At 52.4% G+C, this 21,709-nt stretch overlaps 1 protein-coding gene across 11 annotated transcripts in view; it reads right to left on the bottom strand.

The window, feature by feature from the left end:
* Positions 1 to 280: 280 nt before the first annotated feature.
* AACS (acetoacetyl-CoA synthetase) overlaps positions 281 to 21,709 on the bottom strand; it is an 81,663-nt gene continuing 60,234 nt past the window's right edge. For 2 of the 11 annotated variants that reach the window (XM_001103579.5, XM_028830141.2), the window contains 8 exons: positions 19,162 to 19,226; positions 18,907 to 19,029; positions 15,481 to 15,594; positions 14,295 to 14,420; positions 9,619 to 9,688; positions 8,859 to 8,917; positions 6,838 to 7,040; positions 281 to 1,512 (listed from right to left, as the gene is read on the bottom strand). In XM_001103579.5, the coding sequence (XP_001103579.2) occupies positions 1,375 to 1,512; positions 6,838 to 7,040; positions 8,859 to 8,917; positions 9,619 to 9,688; positions 14,295 to 14,420; positions 15,481 to 15,594; positions 18,907 to 19,029; positions 19,162 to 19,226 (898 nt within the window). In that variant the 3' untranslated portion in view covers positions 281 to 1,374. Of the gene's footprint in view, positions 1,513 to 6,837; positions 7,148 to 8,837; positions 8,918 to 9,618; positions 9,689 to 14,294; positions 14,421 to 15,480; positions 15,595 to 18,906; positions 19,030 to 19,161; positions 19,227 to 21,709 lie in introns of all 11 variants that reach the window. The other 9 variants (XR_013401672.1, XM_077955789.1, XR_013401670.1 and 6 more) reach the window with 9 other exon arrangements.

Raw genomic sequence — 21,709 nt, 5'->3', positions numbered from 1 at the left:
AGAAAGGAGCTGACGTCCAGAAACCTGGCTGGCGCTGGGTGTTGGGGAGTCTCAGGGTGAAGGGGGCCCAGGGTGCTGGCTTCACACGGAGCAGCGCTCGGCCAGTTGGTCACAAGGGAATGTGGGTAAGTACCAGGGCCCTGGGAAGTGCCCCCAACAATTCGAACCACACAACGCCAGGGCATAGCTGTTGGCGGGCGCACAAGCACCACCAGCCTCACACACGCACATGCAGTCTCCCCCTTCAGAGAAAACTTTACACAAGCACACTGCACACGCATTGTGGGTGCACGCGCACACCTGTATATATTTATTGCATAAAATTCATCATAGCACTTTACCCCATATTTTTATAATCCAAAAGGAAAACGATTCAAGAAAGGATTTCATTGTGCTCAGTTTCAAAAAATATAAAAATGAACATCAGATTACAGATACAAGTTCATATGCTGAACTGAATGGTACCTACCAACTGCCTGGCTATGGAAACCCGTGACTTGACTTAGGGGTGGGGTGCTGATGACATGATCTCGACAGGGACCCCCTGGCGACTCTCAGGCAGAGGCAGCGCAGGGATGCGGTTCCTGGTGAGGAGGACCCTCGGTGACCGCGCTGCCTGGGCTCACGGCTGGAGGGCTCACCCATGAGGGACACAGGTGGACACCCGCTGCTTCACACGCCTAAGTCACATTAGAAACATGTAAAGCCATTCAAAGTCTGTGCAATGAAGAGATCCTGTATGAAATCCACTCGCTCCTCGGAGGGAAGCTGGCCCGGAAGCGCGCTCTGGTTGAAGAGTGACGCACGGTCCTCCAGGGCCTACATTCCATCCGTGACACAGACGCACGAGCACCCAGACCACCGGTCCTAACAGCAGCTGCGAAAAGTTGTGTCAAGTCACGGGGGTTCCTTTGTAACAGCTAAAGCCCAAAGGCATGCTGGACCCTGAGGGAAAACAGGAGAGCCTGAGACGGGAAGGGAAGAAAGGGATTTGCACCTTCACAGAGCAAAATGGGACGACGGGAGGGGGAGGCTGAAGACAAGACCTTGGCTCAGGAGTGTGTGTCCTCAGCACCAACCAGCCACACTGTTCCCACTGCACTGTGTGTGCAAAGACACACACTCTCACCACGGTGCCACACGTGCGGCCCAGACACTCCCTGTCTCTGAAGGCCAGAATCCCGCTCCAGCGTGCGGAAGATCCCCGTACCCACCAGATTTAACGACAAAACAGAAACGATCCCTCCCCAAGCCTACAGAACACTTGGTGCAAACATCCTTTTACAACAGCTGTAGGTTTCTATGTAATTTCTTGAGCACACAAAAGGAACAGTACACACAGGTACAGCTGAGTGACACGCCAGCCAGTCCGACTCAGAAGCCCTGCAGCTCAGGGATGTCCCGGTACAGATCCAGGGTCTCAGGGTTCGAGAAAGCACCTCCTTGCTCCACAGCTTTTCCAGCGATGATCTGTTTGACGGCAACTTCCACTTTCTTGCCATTGAGCGTATACTGAGAGGGAAAGGTAGAAAAACAAGAAACGGCATTTAAACCTGAAGGGGGGAGAATCCACAGCCCTGGGTATATCCAGGCCCCAAAGGCCCGGCTCCACCTGGAGCGCCAAGAGCAAATGGGTCTCAGCTCCCAGATGCCCCTCTTCCCACCAGGTCTGCAAACATGCACCGAAGTACGCTGAACTCTGTGTGTGGGGGATAAAACCTGCTCTGAAAGGCAATTTCGAGGCCCGGTGCTGAAACCCAACGCTAACACCCTCCAAACCCCGCCCCCCGCCCCCACGCTGCCACTGGCATGGCTGTTGAGAAAGTGCGGCTATTTCAAAGATGCCCAGAGGTCACCATGAGCATGTTCATTTTTCTAACGCTGCACACTCCACTGGGCCCCGTTGGGACCCGCCACGTGCCACATCCAAGGTGGCCTCGAGAGGGCCCTCCAGACACCCCACTGACCGCGGCAGTGAATATTCCAGATGGGAGTATTAAAAAAGAGTGTCTCTCAGGGTTCAGGGTCTGCCTGACCAGGATAAAAATGCAGGCATAGATCATTCCTAAATCCCAGCAGGCACCCTGGGCAAGAAAGTTTTCAGGGAAGATGTAGCTTCTGCCACCCCATCTGGGGGATGCTGGGTGAATTCCTGAACCTGAGTTCATTTCCTTGAGTGAAAGGGGGAGGTGCCAGCACTGAGGCTGTAGGGCTGTGAGTCAGGGTGAATCAGTCAGGGCACACACAGCTTCACAAGCGCCTAGCTACTACGTTTTATGATTTTACTTTTATTTATACTTTTTTATACTTCTCTATATATTTTATCACATGTTATTCTATGATAAAGACCAGTTATTGCCATTACTTCAGAAGTGGCCCAGCTTCCTAGAACTAGAGGCAAGAGCGTCCTCAAGGTACCAAGAACTCCTTCTCCTCGAAGCCAGCCAGCTGCACGGGACAGCGCATTCCTTCTTCTCACAGTCGGGCCCTTTCCAAACACTCAGGGCTCCCTCTAAGATTCATGGCACATGTATTTCACCTTGAATCCAAATGAGCCCTTGGCAGTGTTGGTGTGTTGTGGGCTAGGAAATCTCAGGAGCAACAGAGCCCAGTAATGCTCCTCTGCCCAAGCCCTCGATCACTGGCGCCTTTTTTTTTTAAACCTGAGATATAATTAAAATTCATTCACTTGAAAAATTCAGTCGACGTGTGAACTAATTAAGGATCTAAGAGCCGACTTCCTCCCAAGGGCCTGCCTGTCACTTCATGTGGTGTCGCTGGCCCTCCCACCGTGAGACGCAAATGTCTTGCCTGCTCTGTGCCCCACTACGCTTCACGCAGGGGTCCACGTGCAGCTCACAGGAGATAATACCGCCACCTTCCACCCCCTGGCCAAATACAGCAGCATCCTCTTAAAAGAAATCCTGCTACCGTTTCCTCTGGGGAGAGAGGAAAGGTAGAGGAAAGGGAAAGAGAAAGGAAGAAGCCGCTGTCCCCCTCTCCCCCTGCCCCCCTCCCCCCAACCAGCTCCTGCATGAGGCCTCCCCAGGTAGACAGGAGCCCAGCAGCCTCCTGTCAGGAAGGGCCAGACATCCCAGCCATGACCCAAGCAAAGGCCAGCTGAACTTGGGACAGCCATGGCTGTCTGAGGGCTACAGGTGGGAAGCCCTCAAATGCCAGGAGTCCATTCCACTTGGCCATGACCCTCCCAGGGTCCCCAGGTCTTTATTCTGGGTGAGCAGAAGGCGGAGCTGACTATGGACACCACTTCCTTGGGCAGGACCCCTCATCTCTCTGGGTTTCCTCATCTGTAAGATGGGTGTGAGGAAGACAAGCTTGTCCCACCTCACCGGGCTCAGAGGACCAGCCTCCCACGCCCCATTCACTCACCAGACACCAAAAGCACCTGCTGTTTGCCAGGCAGTCAGCTGAGCTCCGAAGAAAAGGAGGTAAACCCACAAGGTTCCTGTCCTCAAGTGGCCTCCGCTCCACACAGAAAGATGTGAACATACACAAGAACTCACCCTCAGTCCCCCCATGGCAAACACTGTCAAAGCTAAAGATGGATGCCAGGACATCGTTCAAACAGGAAATGCAGGGAAAGCCTCTCTGACTTTTGCGCAGAGGGCAGCTGTGTGTGGAAGGTGTGTGGAAGGGCTTTGCAGGGCACGCAGACCTATTCTGAATGAAGGCTGACGGTGAGCAGAGGCAGCACAGAAACCGAGGCATGGGGACTGCATTCTGGGCACCCTGTGGCCCACGGCACCCACCAGAGAGGCTCTGTTGTCAACCCATCTTAGAGATGGGGAAACTGAGGCTTGGATGCTGAGTTGCCCAAAGTCATGCCTCAGGGGTAGAGGGGGGGGCCAGGGCTACGTGACAGAGCCCCTGTGCATAAAGACCCTCAGAGGACCCGCTGTGAAGGCTGGCGGCAAGGACTGTGCCGGCCAGAGCCTCCCGAGTCCCCCGGGGCCGCTCACTCCATTAGTGCCGCATCACCACCCTGAGCTGTGGCGGGTGGGCGAGGGGCTCCTCTCCCTATGTCACAGGCCAGAGACAGGACCGGTCTTACTCAACACGAGGAGTGGGGCTGGCTCTGGGCCCAGATCTCTCCTGAGCACTCGCCAGGAACCCCTTAAATGCTGAAAATGGCACTGGCTTCCCAGGGAACAGAAGCGGCAGTGTCTCTCCATGCAGAGACAGAGATGGGCCGCCATTTATTCCCACCACTCGGATGCGCCCCGGGCTTAGGCTATTCTCGGGGTGGTGAGGGAGGGTAGTCCACTCCCCACAAGCACCATGTGAAGGGTCAGACCCGCAACAGGCTCTCCTGCCTCAGCAAGGCCCTGGGACTTTGCAGATGAGACCTCAGTTGTCCTGTTCTGACCCTGAAGTGGGTCCAGTTCCCAAATGGGCAGACTGGGGCCACGCCATGTCACCTCCCTGTGGATGCTGGGCCCCTCCCTAGCTCGGCAACCAAAGAGGTAAATCCACTCCTAAGCCTGCCACGAGGGCCCGAAAATAAAAGGGCATTCCAAAATCTGGAGGAACCCTCCAAAAGACTTCCCAAATGGACCCAGGAGAAGCCCCTATCTGGGGAGAAAAAGGGCCCAGAGCCCCGCTGGGAGCCCCGGCCGCAAGCCCACAAAAGCCAGGACGACCAGGGAAAACGTGCTGAGTTTTCGCCCTTCATAATAAATCGTCCCACTACCCTCATGATCAGATATGGTTTGGTAATAATTGTTCTGGCAGCAAAAGACCCAAGTTCTTTTTCAATAATATAAAGCCAAGGGGACAAAGTCAAATTCCAGTTCCCTAAAATGTTCCAGATGAGACAGCACTGATTCACCAAAGGAAAACCTTAGACCCTCATCAGGAAAAGACAGTAAGGGTCACTGATTCAAGAAGTACCTTCTTGGAGAGCACCAATGTCCCCACAGAGAGCCGCCAAGAGTCACCAACCAAAAAAAAAGAGAGAAAGAAAAAGATGAAAAAAGAGAGAAAGAAAAAGATGAAAAAAGAGAGAAAGAAAAAGCCCCAAGCTGCAGGGCTCTTCCCACGCAAAACCAGAACGCAAAGGAAACGTGTGGACACCACAAAAGGGAACCAACACCGCAGATGTGGACAGGAGCCGGGAGGAGGAGGAACAGGGTCCCGAGTGGGAGTCAGCGCAGACGTGGACAGGCGCCGGGAGGAGGAGGAACAGGGTCCCGAGTGGGAGTCAGCGCAGATGTGGACAGGCGCCGGGAGGAGGAGGAACAGGGTCCCGAGTGGGAGTCAGCGCAGATGTGGACAGGCGCCGGGAGGAGGAGGAACAGGGCGCCGGGAGGAGGAGGAACAGGAGTCCCGAGTGGGAGTCAGCGCAGATGTGGACAGGCGCCGGGAGGAGGAGGAACAGGGTCCCGAGTGGGAGTCAGCGCAGATGTGGACAGGAGCCGGGAGGAGGAGGAACAGGGTCCTGAGTGGGAGTCAGCGCAGATGTGGACAGGCGCCGGGAGGAGGAGGAACAGGAGTCCCGAGTGGGAGTCAGCACAGATGTGGACAGGAGCCGGGAGGAGGAACAGGGGTCCCGAGTGGGAGTCAGTCTTCCAGGGATGGTCCGGGATTGCACACCGTGGCCGTGCTGCAAGCACTCTTCCCAGCCCCCACTCCTGGACAGGTTGTTTTGAAGATGCTGAAATAACTTTTAAGGCAAAGAGAATGATCTATGGGTTTCAAAGTCAACGGCATCGCATATTTCAACATTCCCCAGGAAGCAGCCTCTCCTGGTAAACCCTGTCTCTGGTGATACGTCACAGACTCAGCCCTGCTCCGGCAACCACAAAGTCAGCTTCCCCGGGAACCCAATGAGTGTCTGCTCCCATCTTCTCCTTAATGAACAGCCATTCCGTGGGCTTCACATACAGCCTGCCATTGTCTGTTTAAATTGTTGTGTGCATACACACACACACACACACACACACACACACAGAGAACAGCTTCTGTCAGCTTGCAGGGCACCCGTTTTGTAAGCAATGCAAATGAAAGCTGTGATGCAATCTGGGTGAACCTCCTCCTCCCCAACTTAGAATCAAAGCAGAGTGTACTGGGGCCAGGGGCTGGGGGATGACCACACAGCCTTCAGAAGTCCTGCCTCTAAAAAGAGTCAAGTCTTGTATGTACCGGAAGAACTTAAAAGGCAAGAGCAACGCTTCCCAGCAGCACTTTAAAAAATTAAAATTGGCTGGGTAGAGTGGCTCATGCCTGTAATCCCAGCGCTTTGGGAGGCTGAGGTGGGCGGATCACCTGAGGTCAGGAGTTTGAAACCAGCCTGGCCAACATGGCAAAACCCCGTCTCTACTAAGAATACAAAAACTAGCCAGGCATGCCGGCATGCGACTGTAGTCCCAGCTACCAGCTACTCAGGAGGCTGAGGCAGGAGAACTGCTTGAACCTGGGAAGCGGAGGTTGCAGTGAGCTGAGATTGAGCCACTGCATTCCAGCCTGGGTGACAGAGACTCAGTCTCAAAAAAATAAAATAAAAAATAAAAAGTTAAAATTAATGTTCTCATTAAAAATTTTGAGAACACACTAACCACAGGTTAGCAGGGAGAAGCCAGCTGGACCTGCAGGGCTGGGCCCGCTAACCCTCCGAACATGGGTATTTAGCAGAAGCTGCTTTAAATGCAGTCTTAGGAAGGGTAGGAAAAAGGATGGCAGGGAGAGGGTGGCGTTGCTAGGCAACGTGGACAAACGATATATAAAGCACCAGCAAGCTGCTCAGATGTAAGCGCCCCTCAACGTGTGGGCTCGTGGGGCGATGGCTGCGGTCTCCTCGCTGGCGGGAGATGGCCATACCGGGATGCCCTTGGTTTCCAGGATGAGGCTGGGCACGTGTCGCGCAGACAAGCCCACGCGGATGGCGTCACGGATCCTCTTAACCAAGTCAGGCTGGAAGGCGTGCCCGGAGGCCATCTTCAGGAAGAGGATCACCCTCTCCTCCCTGTACTTGTTATACTGGGGGACACACAGGCTGTCCTCCACCTCCTCGAAGGATTCCACTGTGGAGACAGGGGAGGGCGCACATTCACGCAGGGGGCCCCTCAGTGTGGGGTCGGGCCTCACAACAACCTGGCCGAGCAGGTGGGGCAAGCTGGGTGCCCCAGGCCTACCAGGGATGCCTGTGTTCTCCCAGCCCACCCAGGAGGAGTGCCTTGGAGGGACATTTGCTGAGGAAGCCATTTCACGAGCGGAAGAAAACCCATCACTGGGGAGGCAGACACAGCTTCAGCTTTGGCAGGATGGGTGATGTTCTACCAGGAGGCCAGATGTGGGCCTTACTTAATGAGAAGTTAATTCAAAATGAAAAAAAGGACCTGGCTTGGTGGTTCACGCCTGTAATCCCAGCACTCTGGGAGGCTGAGGTGGGACGATCACTTAAGTTCAGGAGATTGAGACCAGCCCGGACAACATAGGGAGACTTTGTCTCTACAAAAAATTAAAAACTAAGTTAGGCATGGTGGCATATGCCTGTAGACAAAGCTACTTGGGAAGCTGAGGCAGGAGGATCGCCTGAGCCCAGGAGGTCGAGGCTGCAGTGAGCTATGGTTGCGCCACTGCTCCCCAGCCTGGACAACAGAGTGAGACCCTGTTGGCCTCCCAAAAATGGAGGCAGGTAGCTGGGCACATTGGCTCACACCTGTAATTCCAGCACTTTGGGAGGCCGAAGTGGGTTGATTACTTGAGCTCAGGAGTAGACCAGCCTGGCCAACAGGGCAAAACTTCATCTCTACAAAAAATACAAAAATTAGCTGGGCATAGTGGTGCATGCCTGTAGACCCAGCTACTCAGGAGGCCGAGGTAAGAGGATTGCTTGAGCCCAGGAGGCAGAGGCTGCAGTGAGCTGAGATCACGCCACTGCACTCCAGCCTGTGTAAGAGAGTAAGACTGTCTCAAAAAAAAAAAAAAAAAATTTGAAAAAAAGGAAGCAGGTGCCTGGGGTGGGGACTCCACTGGAGGGAGGAGCAAGGCTGGAATCAGACATCACCCTGGCCACACAAACGACCTTGACATAAATTTAGGACTCTGACCTAAGCACTAACGTACGAGGCCATCTAACCGACTCTGCGGCCTGGGCTGGGCCTGGGTCCCTGGGCTGGGGAGTTTGAAGGCCCACAGGTGACTCCACTGTGCAGCTGTGAGACCCACAGGCCTACACTCTCTGTGCTTGGTGTCCTGCATGGTGCTGTGTGACCTTCAGCAATCCTGAACCCTCTCTGTGCTTCTGGTTTCTTCAACCATAAAGAGTAGACGCAAGCTGGCCAGGCATAGTGGCTCACGCCTGTAATCCCACCACTTTGGGAGGCTGAGGCAGGCGGATCACTTGAGGTCAGGAGTTCGAGACCAGCCTGGCCAACACGGTGAAACCCCGTCTCTACTAAAAATACAAAAATTAGCTGGGCATGGTGGTGCATGTCTGTAATCCCAGCTACTGAGGAGGCAGAGGTTGCAGTGAGCCAAGATCACATGACTGCATTCCAGCCTGTGTGACAGAGCAAGACTCTGTCTCCCAAAAAAAAAATAGTATATAGACACAAGTAACCAACCCGGCAGAACTCACCAGGAGGATGAGCTATAATGAGGAAGAGGATGGGCAAAGGGACCTTAAAGACCCCATTCGAGGTTTTATGAGGACAGCAGTGTGGGCAAGGTATGTTCTGGAAAGGAGGTCAGGCTCACAAACATCCACTGTCACACCAGAGACCAAGGGGCCGGAGTTGTGCCAAAGGTGGGGCCTTTGGAAAGGGCCCCTGGGGCTCCCACCAGGACCCTCCTCCTTCCTGGAGACTGGAGAACACTCAGGGAGGGGAAGCACGTACCGATGTTATAGATTTCCGAGCTGCCAAACCGCACCCCGTTGGGGTTGAGTGTGCCGTCACTGGAAAGAGAGAAGAGGTCAGGGCCACACTGCAGCTCTGGAGTGAGGCAAGTCCCAGGGGTCCCACGGGAGGGCGGTCACCCCCTCTCCATTCCACATGGCATCCCCCAGGACTAGTCATGGACACTCCCCTCCCCAGCTCCTTGCCCTGCCACCCAACTCTTTCTCCCTCTCAGGTTAAAGCTCGACATCGAGGGAGGCACCTCTGTGCAGGAACATCTGTCACCTTGCTCCCTTCCCACCTGCACACGTGTCCCCCATTGCGGGTGTGGACGCTGCTGTGCCTTTGCCGTGGGGCCCCCACCCTGACACCCCCTACCCAAGAACCGCATCACAGGGCAGGGAAACGTAGATCATGCCAAGACCCAGCCCTTGGGAAGGAAGCTGGCACAGGGATGCCCCACCCCAGGAATGACACAGGAAGGGTCCAAGATGGGGGACGGTCAGCCATGTCGCAGACTGAGCAGAAAATGCTTCCTCGGAGGTGGTCTTCAGGCCCAGGGACGGCGTGTGCATGGGCACAGGGGTGGGGAAACATGGCACAGCAGCCGGTGGGTGTGAGAGGTGTGGACACCCTGATGCTGGAGTGGAGTGGGGTGCCCAGGAAGGCACTGACTTTTACAGAAAGCGCCTCCTCCTCCACCCCCATGCGTCCGGAAGGTGAGGCTGCAGGGAAGAGAAGCCGACTCCGCAGCCCTTACCTCCGGCCAAGCATGATGATGCCCCCAGTCTTGGGGTTGATTCTGCAGTAGTCGCCATGAGCCCAGATGCCTGCAAGGACAGCAGAGGTGCCCGGTCACCCCGAGGAGAAGGGGCTGTGACGGGCTGCCTGGACAGACGCTGGGAGCGGGTCCACAGACATAACTGGGGCCCAGACCGCAGGTCTGGCGTGGGGCTGGGGGCAGAAGGGAGCCAGACTGTTCCTGCCCCGAGGAACACGCCCTCTAGGGGGGCTGCTGCCCGGGCAGCTCTGACACAGCTGGTGAGGAGTAACGCAGCTCCTTGGGCACCAGCAGGGACCCGGGAATTCAGAGTGCGGGACCAAGCTCAGGCAGGCCACTGGGGGTCAACAGGAGTGTCTGGAGACAACCCTGAGTGTAGCACAGGAAAGAATGAGCCACGTCTTGGGAAGCAAGAGTGGCCAGGGCAGCGGAGGGCACAGGGTGTGAGAGGTTGGGGCCAGATCTTGGAATGGAATACACAAGCCCATGACCAGGAAGGAGGCTACTGCACCAGTCCCAGTCACGCAGGCTTGAACCAAAGCATTAGCCACATGTGCAGAGAGCTGATTAGCAGGTAAAACCCAGGGGATGAAGGAGGGGGAAGAGTAAAGAGCCAAGGGTGACAGCAACACAGTGTCAGCAGGCCACATGAGTGGCCACGTGTGCAGCTGTTCAGAGAAGGCTTGCGCGCTGGGGTGGCGCCGTGAAGCTGATCGACCAAAGGGATCAAACCCCAGCTTTGGATGCAGCATCTGAGGAGAGAGGTTCCTTTGCCACATCCTCTACCCAGGCGCCAAACAGTGAAGAGAAGCCACGCATCTGAGAGAGTCACCAAGGGAGCAGTTAACCAGCTGGGGGCCTCCTGCTGCTGACACCCACGCCCAGCCCTTGATCAGCCACACTGAGGGGAACTGGTCAAAAGTGCATCTCTGCCGCTTTGCAATGCTGGAAGTCATCTGCCTCAGCAGCAGGCTGGCCTCCTGCATTAACTCCCCAAAGATTCCCTGCGATCCGGGAAGGGAAAACAGTAAAGCGGCCAACTTCCGTGTCTTCACTGATGGGTGGCAGCCTCAAAAGGCATCTCTCACTCCCAAATCTCGACGTGTCTTCACTGACGAGCAGCAGCCTCAGAAGGCATCTCCTCCCCTCCAAATCTCGAGACACTTCCCCAGCACTTCTCCACTCCGAGGCAAGCGCTAACCCAAACAGCTTATGACTCAACAGCTACCTCGTCTATTCACGCGTTCATGTGACATCGTGAAGGAGACACTGCCACAAGCCACAACCGAGCCTTCTACGGGAACAAAGGCCAAGGGGACTGTGTATAGGAAGTGCACGGTCCCTGGGAGGCAGCTGAAGAGAATGAAATGAGCCCTACGCTAGTTATTCCGATGCAAAAAAAGAGAATTGCAGGCCTTCAGGTCTTTCCTCCCACCTCCCAAAGCTAGAGAACGAAACCAACTCTTCTCATTGGACTTTTGAAAGATTCACATACACAAGTAAGGAAAAAAAAAACCCCACTCCTAGGCTTGCAATCGATGTGCCCGGTTTCTGCAGGAACACATCTGCACGGCTACTCAGCAAACTGAGTTTATGAACGGCAGCCCCGGAAGGCGAGAGCTGCAAGCCTGTGCCGCTCACCTGGGAATCCGGCCTCATCCTGGAACTTGGTGCCAGCAGCAACATACAGTCTTGTTTGCCTGGAGTCAGATCTCCCTTGAACTGGATGGGAAATTTCTGGGGTTTAGGGCCATTTGTAGTACTGTGCCCTAATTACTGAGACCCCGGAAATGCAGAGAAAAAGGAAGATGTAAATCCACCCTGAAGAAATGTTCTTTTGTGGAAACTTCGCCCTGACACACTTTGATCCCTTGCAAAGCCGAGCTGAGAGGAGGAATCCACTAGTGGCTGGCTCCAGGGCACCAAAAAGGAAGCGGCTTGATGGCAAAACAAAGCTACAGAAGCTATGTCTTCCTTTCTACAGCAGACTGAACAGATTTAGATCCTTCTCATTCTTCAAGGCACTGACTTCAGCTCTGAGTCTCCTGGGAGCTGAGGCAAAAGTGGAAATACGGTGGGAACAGGTGACTGCCGATAACAGACCAGGCCTGTATGGAATGTGGCATCTGCAACGACCTAAATCTTAAGTCTCCTTTTACTTTCTTTTAAAATATTAAGTTTTTAAAAATAACAAAAAGCGGCCGGGCATGGTGGCTCATGCCTATTAATCCCAGCACTGTGGGAAGCCGAGGTGGATGGATCACAAGATCAAGAGTTCGAGACCAGCCTGGCTAACATAGTGAAACCCCGTCTCTACTAAAAATACAAAAATTAGCCAGGTGTGGTGGTGCGCACCTGTAATCCCAGCTACTCAGGAGGCTGAAGGAGAAGCCGAGATCGTGCCACTGCACCCCAGCCCTGGGCAACAAGACACCATCTCAAAAAAATAAAAAGCCCTGAAGAAAACCAAAATGGGCTCATCATCTCACCACTCATATAAGCCCTTATTCACACCTATTATTCATTTATTCACACAATCACACATATATACTTCCCTTTTAAAATTTACACAAGGCTGGGTGTGGTGGCTCATGCTAGTAATCCCAGCACTTGAGGAGGCCGATGCGGGAGGACTGCTTGAGCTCAAGAGTTCGAGACCAGCCTGGGCAACATAGAGAGACCTCATCTCTACAAAAAATACAAAAATTAACCAGGCATGGTAGCACACACCTGTAGTCCCAGCTATTTAGGAGGCTGAGGCAGAAGGATCCTTTGAGCCCTGGAGATCAAGGCTGCAGTGAGCCGAGATCACACCACTGCACTCCAGCCTGGGGCCAGACGGCGACCCTGTCACTTAAAAAAAAAAAAAAATTAAAATTTACATCAAAGGGATGCTATGTCCTCTGTTCTTAAACTTTCATTTTCACTTACTAACTTCTTGGGTATCTTTCCATACCAGCACATGGCCTGTTTACATTTTCACCTGGCATCATTTTTTAAGGTAACAATGTCCATAAACCCACTCCCAGTTGTGGAAAGGAAGGCTTGCTCTTGTTGCTTGGTTTTGCCATCACGCCATTTCCTATACAGCCCAGGAATCTCTCAGCGCTGGTGCTTGAGGAATGGTCTAAGTGCAGCCTGTGTTCACCCTGTCCATGATAAACAGCTTCAGATCTCATTATCTGATCTGCCTTTGTCTTTCCATATTTATTCATCTCTCTCACCTACGCCTAGGAAGTATCAGACGAAGCTACCTGTAAAACTGACTTCATGATAGGATTATTTAAAGAGAAGCAAAATCTTACTCTAAAGGTAAGAGGACTACAAAAACAAAGCAATGATTTCAGCTCTGAGTTTCCTGGCAGCCAAGGCAAAAATGGAAATACAACACATCACAAAGTACTTGTCTTCTCCAAGAAGTAATATCAGTTTCAAAGAGATTATCCTGAAATTAATCCTGAGAGACATCTATCACATGAACCCTTGCACATGTGACAAAAAAAAAGTGACAGAAAAGAGTTTTCAAAGAGCAATGTTACAGAAGATGAAGGGCAGTCATTTCTTGGATGGATCCTCAAGCTGAGATTCTAATCCTTTTGGCCTCTCCTCCCAAGGCAGGGGTTCCTGCCCTCCTCTTTAGGGTCATCTGAAGAGTGTTTCTCTATATCCACTCTTGCTTTTCTGCATTCGTCTGTCTACACAGCTGCTCACAGCAGGAGCCAAGGTGGGGCACAGGTGCAGCAGGTATGCAGTGGAGGCTGAGCCACCCCTGGGGGGATGCCTCACGCTGCCGCAGAAAGGCGCTATTCCAGGCACAATGGCTTTTACGGTGACACGCAAACACGCAAGGCAGGAAGGATCCCTGGCAAATCCTACCACTTGCCGCTCTCTGATTCTCCATACGTGGTCTGTGCTAAACCAGATTACCTTTTGAGAGACTGCAGAAAGCAAGTACTGAGTATAAATAACTCTGGAACAGAAGGCTTGCTAAACGATGAATTATACAGCAGCAATAACTCGAGACCGCTTATGAAATAAGATTAGAGGGAGGCAGGAATCAGAGCTTTAAATAAAAGACTTCCCTGCTTTGGGGCAAGGCACCACTCAAAAGATGACACCCAAGGGTGTCAGTCTATGTGAGAGTGACATGTCGGGTTGTAAATCCTTCCACCGCAAGAGCGCTCTTCCTCTAGCATCTCCATGAGGACTGGATGATGGTGAGAGACATGAAGGAAGAGACCCGAGCCAGACACCACTTCCACATGCCATTCCTCTTGAACAGGCAAGCATCACCCTGTTTCAGCGAGTGGGCCCTGCACCCTCCACCCTCCCACATGCAAACCAGAGGCTCCTGCCAGCTCCCAGCAGCAGGGGCTGGAGCCAAGACGCTCTGGGCAGAGGTAGCTGAGATTCAACTAAACCAGATTACAGTTGCACACGATAGCTTCAAGCTGAAGACAACACGATATTGACCAAAAATTCGTTATCGCCCCACTGGCAGAATGAGCTATAGGCAGCTTCTCCAAGCCCTGGTGGTGGGGGAAGGAAGACGGGAGGGGCAGGATGGGAGGGGAGGGACAAGGGTACAGAATTAGACATAGAAGGCCCAGCCAAGGCAGAGGCTGGGCAGCTCTTTCTGCATCTCTCCAACCGACCTGGGAATTTGGAGAAATACGCCTTCCTGTACTTGTTGCCGTTCTCATCATTCCAGAAGTGTGTGGGCTGGCAAGGGATCGGCTTAGTACACACCAGCTCGCCGCTCTCTCCCCAGACCGCCTTTCCTGGTATGGGAGAATTAAAAATAAGCCCAATGCACACCACAGCCACACACCCTGGCTTGTCTCTCTCTCTTTCTTAAGCTATTACTTATTATGCAACATTTCAGACATATACAAAGGTACAGAGATGGTCCACGCCCACACACCTGTCATGGCAGCCTAATAATGCATTCCTCCCAGATGAAGTCCCCTCCCTGTGTGCTCCCCAAAATAGCCGTCTGGGATGTAGTGATTTGTTATTCCCATGTGTGTTAACATTTCTGCTCCATCCACACGCATCCCTGAATAGCATATGTCGTCACTGCATGCCTTTGAACACACACATACTGTCCTTCTACATGTCCCGCGTCTTCCTGTGCTCACTCAGCATGACATCTGGGTGGCTCGTTCGGGCTACTAGGACTCGCTGTGGTTCATTCATATTCACCACTTAGTCATTCTCCACCTGTGATCACGGAGTTTCTTCTTCCCAAGGATGGACATTTCTATTGTTCCCAATTTTGTTTTCCGTTACAAATCATGGGGCTACAAACATTCTTGCGTGTATCACAAGTAAGTCTTCTAGGAGTGGAATTCCCAGATCACAGGGCACGTATCCATCTTCAGCTTCACTGACTACTCCCGCATTGCTCTGCGGACCAGCTGCACTGAGCCCTGCTCACCCCTCCTAGCACAGCTGGATTTCTAGCTGCCAGGCCCAGCACACCGGGAGACTATCCCTTTCATGACCAGGTTCTCAGAAGCTCAGAGCTGGCTGCTGCCTGTGTATCCAGCACCAGGGTTCGGATGCAGCGCAGCGACCACCCAGCTGCCCGCCGTGCCCGAGCACACAGGTCTCCACCTGTCCTCCAGCTCAACCCTGACCTCTCAGGGGCTGGGGATCAGGAGCCCGGTGGGTGTTAAGCCAAGCTGCGGGGAAAGGACATCACAATGCAAGTGACAGGGGCCTCCCCTCCGAGGGCTGTTTTGGAGAACTATCACCAAGCAAAGTTACACATCCGAGCGCTCCCAAGCTCCCAACTCACGCCTAATCACAGAAAGAAACAGTTGGCGGAGCCATCACCTTCCTCGTTCCATGCCTCCACGGCCATGCCCAGGTTCCGGGCCTGAATCTCCCCTTTATACACAGGAAGAGAAAAATTGTGGCCCATGAAGCAGGAGATGATGTCGGTGCCTCCTGTAAGCAATGGCAAAGGGAGATTCAAAATTCAGAAGCCCCAGACAAATTGCATTAAATTAGTGAGCAACAAAGGAGAAAGTGCCAAGAGGACAAAGATCTAGTCTCCCAGACACACACTACAACATCCCAGACAGGTGGGGCTTCTCTTCAGGGAGCAGTGGGAGAGGTGATACGGAATTTGGAATGAACCCCCATCTGGTAATTGACGTTTTGGCCGAGCCTTCCTGCTAGAGGATCCACTAAGTAAATGACCTCCTGTGGTCACGCTGAAATTCAAGACTCAGGATCGTAGAAAATGGAAGCTTTGCCTGTGATATCCACCTGGCAGGCACTGCCTAGGCGGACCCGTGACATGGGAAGGCTCGAGTGCCGTGGTTTACGTGGACTTAATGGTTGGAAAAACAGAAATGTGGCCGGGCGCAGTGGCTCACGCCTATAATCCTAGCACATTGGGAGGCCAAGGTGGGCGGATTGCCTGAGCTCAGGAGTTCGAGACAAGCCTGGGCGACATGGCGAGACCCCATCTCTACTAAAAATACAAAAAATTAGCCGGGTGTGGTGGCACGTGCCTGTAAATCCAGTTACTTAGGAGGCTGAGGCACAAGAATCACTTGAACCCAGGAGGCAGAGGTTGCAGTGAGCCAAGACTGTACCACTGCACTCCAGCCTGGGCGACAGAGCAAGATTCTATCTCAAAAAAAAAAAAAAAAAGAAAAAAGAAAAAAAAAGTTCCCAGCTGCAAGACCGTGGAGTATGATTTTCCTTCTTTCTTCAGGCAGTGAATAAAATGTGATGTCTTCTCTGCCATTTCATGTCACTGACTGACGTGTCCCAAGACAATGAGCGAGTCACGTTCGTTTCTGCCACCATCGAGATCTGAGCAGGGCTCCTGACCTCCTTCCTGCTGCTCTCCCTGCTGGTGGGAATGTCTCAGACCCCCCATCTCAGGCTGAGGAACCAACGGTGGGGAGGAAGGTTGGGGGGTCGGCCTCAGGCTTCGGGCAAATGGCACCTCTTAAGGAGGTGCTTTGAGAGTATGTTTTTAAATCACAAGGAGAAAAATCAGAACTACAAATGTGTAAAAAAATAAAATAAAAGTGACCCAGGCCAGGCACGGTGGCTCATGCCTGTAATCCCATCACTTTGGGAGGCCAAGGTGGGAGGATCACTTGAGCTTAGGAGTTCAACAGCCTGGGCAACATGGTGGAACCCCATCTCTACAAAAAATAAAAAAACACAGCTGAGCATGGTGGTGTACACCTGTGGTCCTAGCTCTTCAGGAGGCTGAGGTGGGAGGATCACTTGAGCCCGGGAGGTGGAGGCTACAGTGAGCCATGATCATGTCACTGTGCACTCCAGCCTGGGCAACAGAGCAAAACCCTGTCTTTAAAAAAAAAAAAAAAAAAAAAAAAAAAAAAGTGACCCAAAGATTTCTATGGGCAGCAAAGGAATCAACTCTTAAGTCACATGAAGGGGAATTGAGGTGTGTACCCTAAACTACATCTGTGTAAAAAGGGGGTGCTCTCACCCCATTTACACACACTCACAAACACACACTCAAGCACACACACTCACCTACGCACAGAACATCTCTGAAGGAAACGACATCGGCTTCCTTGGGGAAGGAGGACAGCAGCAATGAGGATACCTTTGTGTACTCTGAATTTTTTTTACCATGTGCATGAACCAAGTTCTAAAGCACGATTTTATGTTAAGAAAAAAGTTATGAGAAAAAATGCACTTGGGGGCCAGACACAGTGGCTCACGCCTGTAATCCCAGCACTTTGGGAGGCCAAGGTGGGTGGATCACCTGAGGTCAGGAATTCGAGATCAGCCTGACCAACATGGTGAAACCCCATTTCTATTAAAAATATAGAAAAATTAGCTGAGCATGGTGGCACATGCCTGTAATCCCAGCTACTCGGGAGGTTGGGGCACGAGAACTGCTTGAACCCAGGAGGTGGAGGTTGCAGTGAGCTGAGGTCGCACCCACTGCACTCCAACCTGGCTGACAGTGCAAGACTCTCTCAAAAAAAAAATTTTCACTTGGAATCCACATATAATACACTCATATTATACACACACAAGTGTGCATGTACGCATCCATATATTCCTGTTTTTCACCTGCAAAAATGACCGCACCTTGTAATTCTGCAATCTGATTTTTTCACTCATCATGACCATGTTTCAATGTCCATCAGTGTATTTCTTCACTTCTAATGGCTTCATAAATTAAGAATGTGCCCTAAATTATTCAATCAATTTCCTTTTGCTGTGCATACAGGTAGCGTCTATTTTTTACTTATATAAACAATGTTGCAATATTTGTCCTTCCATACAGTGGATTCTCACTATTTGCGGATTCTGGTTTTGGGAATTTGCCTACTCACTAAAATGTATGTGTAACCTCCAGATCTATAATCTGGAGCTTCTGCGGTCACTCTCAGACACTGCAGAGCAGTGAAAACCCGAAGTCACCCAGGCACATTCCCACCGAGGTCACACGAGGCAACACGGCCTCCCTGCCTTGCTCTCACACGCAGGAGACTGGGGCAGGGTGGGTTAGGGTGCTCTGTTCCTGGGCTTGGCATCGCAGCTCTGGCATCTGACAGTGGGGTGGCCTTGGGCAAGTCACTGAATGCTTCTGAACTGCATTTTCCCTTTTGCAAGATAAAAAATACAGAACCTGGCCGGGCGCGGTGGCTCAAGCCTGTAATCCCAGCACTTTGGGAGGCCGAGACGGGCAGATCACGAGGTCAGGAGATCAAGACCACCCTGGCTAACACGGTGAAATCCCGTCTCTACTAAAAATACAAAAAAAAAAAAAACTAGCCGGGCAAGGTGGCGGGCGCCTGTAATCCCAGCTACTCGGGAGGCTGAGGCAGGAGAATGGCGTGAACCCGGGAGGCGGAGCTTGCAGTGAGCTGAGATCCGGCCACTGCACTCCAGCCTGGGCGACAGAGCGAGACTCCGTCTCAAAAAAAAAAAAAAAAAAAAAATATATATATATATATATATATATAGAACCTACCAAGATGTATTGTTTTGGATTTTAAGACTATAATCGATGTGAGAGGTGTGTGTATATACATGTATTTCCCCCAGGAGCGAGGGTTCTGTATGGGCTGACTCAGAGTTCACAGTGACTTTGTGAAGCATCACTGCCTCAGATTATAATGAGAAGGCATTGTGTGTATTGGCTGCCCAGCGGACTGTGTCCTTGGGATGAATCCAAGCACTGGGCAGAGGTGTGCATACTTATGGGGCCGGCGGGGATGGCTGGAAGAACCGTCCCCCCTGGGGCCGTACCTGAGATGGAGCCCAGGAGGATGCTGCTCTTGATGCACCTGTAGACATACTCGTAGCTCTGGGCTTTCAGTGGGGAGCCAGTGGACAGGATCGTGTGGAGCATCTGAAGACTGTGGGTTTCCACTGGGGCGAACAATCACCAAAAGATTAAAACTAAACCCAGTGCCTGAAGCCTCACGCGCAAGCAGAAAATAGGATGGATTTAATTTCCTTGATTGGCAGTATGGGGAATGAATATTAAAGAGGCACACTCACCCGGCTTCATGGCCTTCTCTTCCAGCACCGACAGCCACTTGGCCCCAGTTACCAGGACAGTGATACTAGGGTGCAGGCGGGAAAGAAAACACCAGAAACCCTTCAAGGCTCTTGTACCAAAGCTTTCTAAAGTTAGGGATTTATTTCTGAAAAGTTTGCAAAACCCAAGAGAGAGCAGTTTTCTGGGTTGAACTCATACTTCGTGTTTACTCAAGTCTGAGTCACGGCACCTGCCTTGCTCACAAGCGCACCTGACTGCTCTTTATGCTGATTCCAGCACGCAGGGCCGGTTCCCTTTACCACGAGGCTTCACATACAACAGCAGCTCACCTGAACCCATTACCTTCCCAACTGCAGAGTATTTTATCTTGGGGGATCAAAGGAAGCCATAAAATCAAGTCCCCTCAAATTCTATCCTCACACATTCATTCACCAATGAAGAGAGGGTTACAGAATTATTATAATTTTTTTTTTTTTTTTTTTTTTTTTTTTTTTTGAGACGGAGTCTCACGCTGTTGCCCAGGCTGGAGTGCAGTGGCGCGATCTTGGCTCACTGCAAGCTCCGCCTCCCGGGTTCCCGCCATTCTCCTGCCTCAGCCTCCTGAGTAACTGGGACTACAGGCGCCCGCCACCGCGCCCGGCTAACTTTTTGTATTTTTAGTAGAGACGGGGTTTCACTGTGGTCTCGATCTCCTGACCTTGTGATCCGCCCGCCTCGGCCTCCCAAAGTGCTGGGATTACAGGCTTGAGCCACCGCGCCCGGCCATAATTATTTTTTTTAGACAGAACCTCCTTCCGTTGCCCAGCCTGGAGTGCAGTGGTGCAATCACAGCTCACTGCAGCGTCCAGCTCCCGGGCTCAAGTGATTCTCCCACCTCAGCCTCCCAAGTAGCTAGAGCTACCAGTGTATGCCACCACGCCCAGCTAAGAGACAGGGTCTTGCTATGTTGCCAGGCTGGTCTTGAACTCCTGGGCTCAAGTGATCCTCCTGCTTTGGCCTCCCAAAGTGCTGGGACAATTTTTCATTTGTTAAAACATGTGCCATACTTGAAACTCTCCACCCATCCCCTTTTTTTAAACAAGTTCACATTTTTATGAAACTCAGAAAAGTGCAGCTCTTCTTGAATGTTCAGAATCCACAGTTCTATGCATTTGTGCTCACAGAACGACACACGCTGCTGAATATACATCACTGCGTTTTCAAGGGCAGACCTGTCTAACATGCTATTTCCTTCCTCAGCTTTTCTTCCAGCCAGGTGGCCCTTCACATGTAAACTCAGTCGGCCCAACTAAAGAACACTGTTCTCTTCGGGGCCTAGAGGAGGCTGTGAGATTCAGACTCTCCTGGGTCACTCTGGGCAGTAGAACCTCACTCCTGCACATCCGGTGGAGAGACTCATCCCAAGGAAGACTGTCATGGCACTTGCTGTCTGAAGCCACGAGGCAACATGGCACAGAACACCCCGGAATGCAGGGCTGGCTGGGCTGGGTGTGGCTAAGGCAATGGCAGGGTGGGTCTCCTTCCACTCAAGGAGGCAGGTTACCATGGTCCTTCCACCTCCCACACCTTCATTCTCTTACTTCCCCAGACCCACCCTGCCACCAACAAAGCCAGCACTGTACCCTAGAGATGGCTGGAGTTTTCGGGGAGGGAGACTAGCTCCTCCCACTGTCCCCCATGCTTCTTTCATAAACTCAGAGTTTGATTAACTACTTCAACATCATAGCCAAGGATTAAGGTGTCACTCCCTTTGCAAGTATCACTAACAGAGGATGGAGACCTCATGACTCTAATGGTGATCACCCGGCCCTGAGCAGCAGTGACCGCCTCCAGCTACAGGTACAAAGCTCTCTAATCAACAGGCACGCCCAAACAACACAGGGGTTTTGTGCAATCCCCCTACTGCCCACCCCCAGAAAACTCGAAGGCTTTCTGTGATTTTAAAGTGCACCTAAGGGCAGGCAAGACTCTGTAAACCCTGATCTTGGTGAGGCTCCGCCAGCACTCGGAGGTGGTGCTCTCCGGCCTGTGAGTCACAGCCCTGCTTGTCTGAAGAAACAGCAAAGTCCTCCATCTATCTCCAGGGTGCACATAAGAGGGTTAGGAAATTCAATACCATTCAGCTCTTGGAAGCACGGGAGCCCACCTGCAGGCACTCATGCCACGTCTTATTTCTAGCAAGTACTGTAAGGGTCGCTGCACAAAAGCATGAGACACCGTCAGGGCCCTAAACCGTTGGGACCCAGTGCCCACGACTGCCCGGAGCCCTGTGCGGAGCCAAGTGTGGATCAGCCCACAGGCAGCCCCTCCAGGGATGCCACTGCGCCTGTGGGCTCAGCAATCTCAGTCTCTCAGCTTCCACCCCTGCCCCTGCCCTGGCAATGCTCTCTTCGCTCAGGCGCTACACCGCCCTTTTCTGTTGGTTTGTTTGTTTTGTTTCTGAGATGGAGTCTCTCTGTGTCACTCAGGCTGGAGTACAGCGGGGCGATCTCAGCTCACTGCAACATCTGCCTCCAGGGTTCAAGTGATCCTCCTGCCTCAGCCTCC

This window comes from Macaca mulatta, chromosome 11 (assembly GCF_049350105.2).
Source record: "Macaca mulatta isolate MMU2019108-1 chromosome 11, T2T-MMU8v2.0, whole genome shotgun sequence".
NCBI lineage: Eukaryota > Metazoa > Chordata > Mammalia > Primates > Cercopithecidae > Macaca > Macaca mulatta.
Note: the sequence above shows the minus strand (reverse complement) of the source record. Positions and strands in the feature narration are given on the sequence as shown.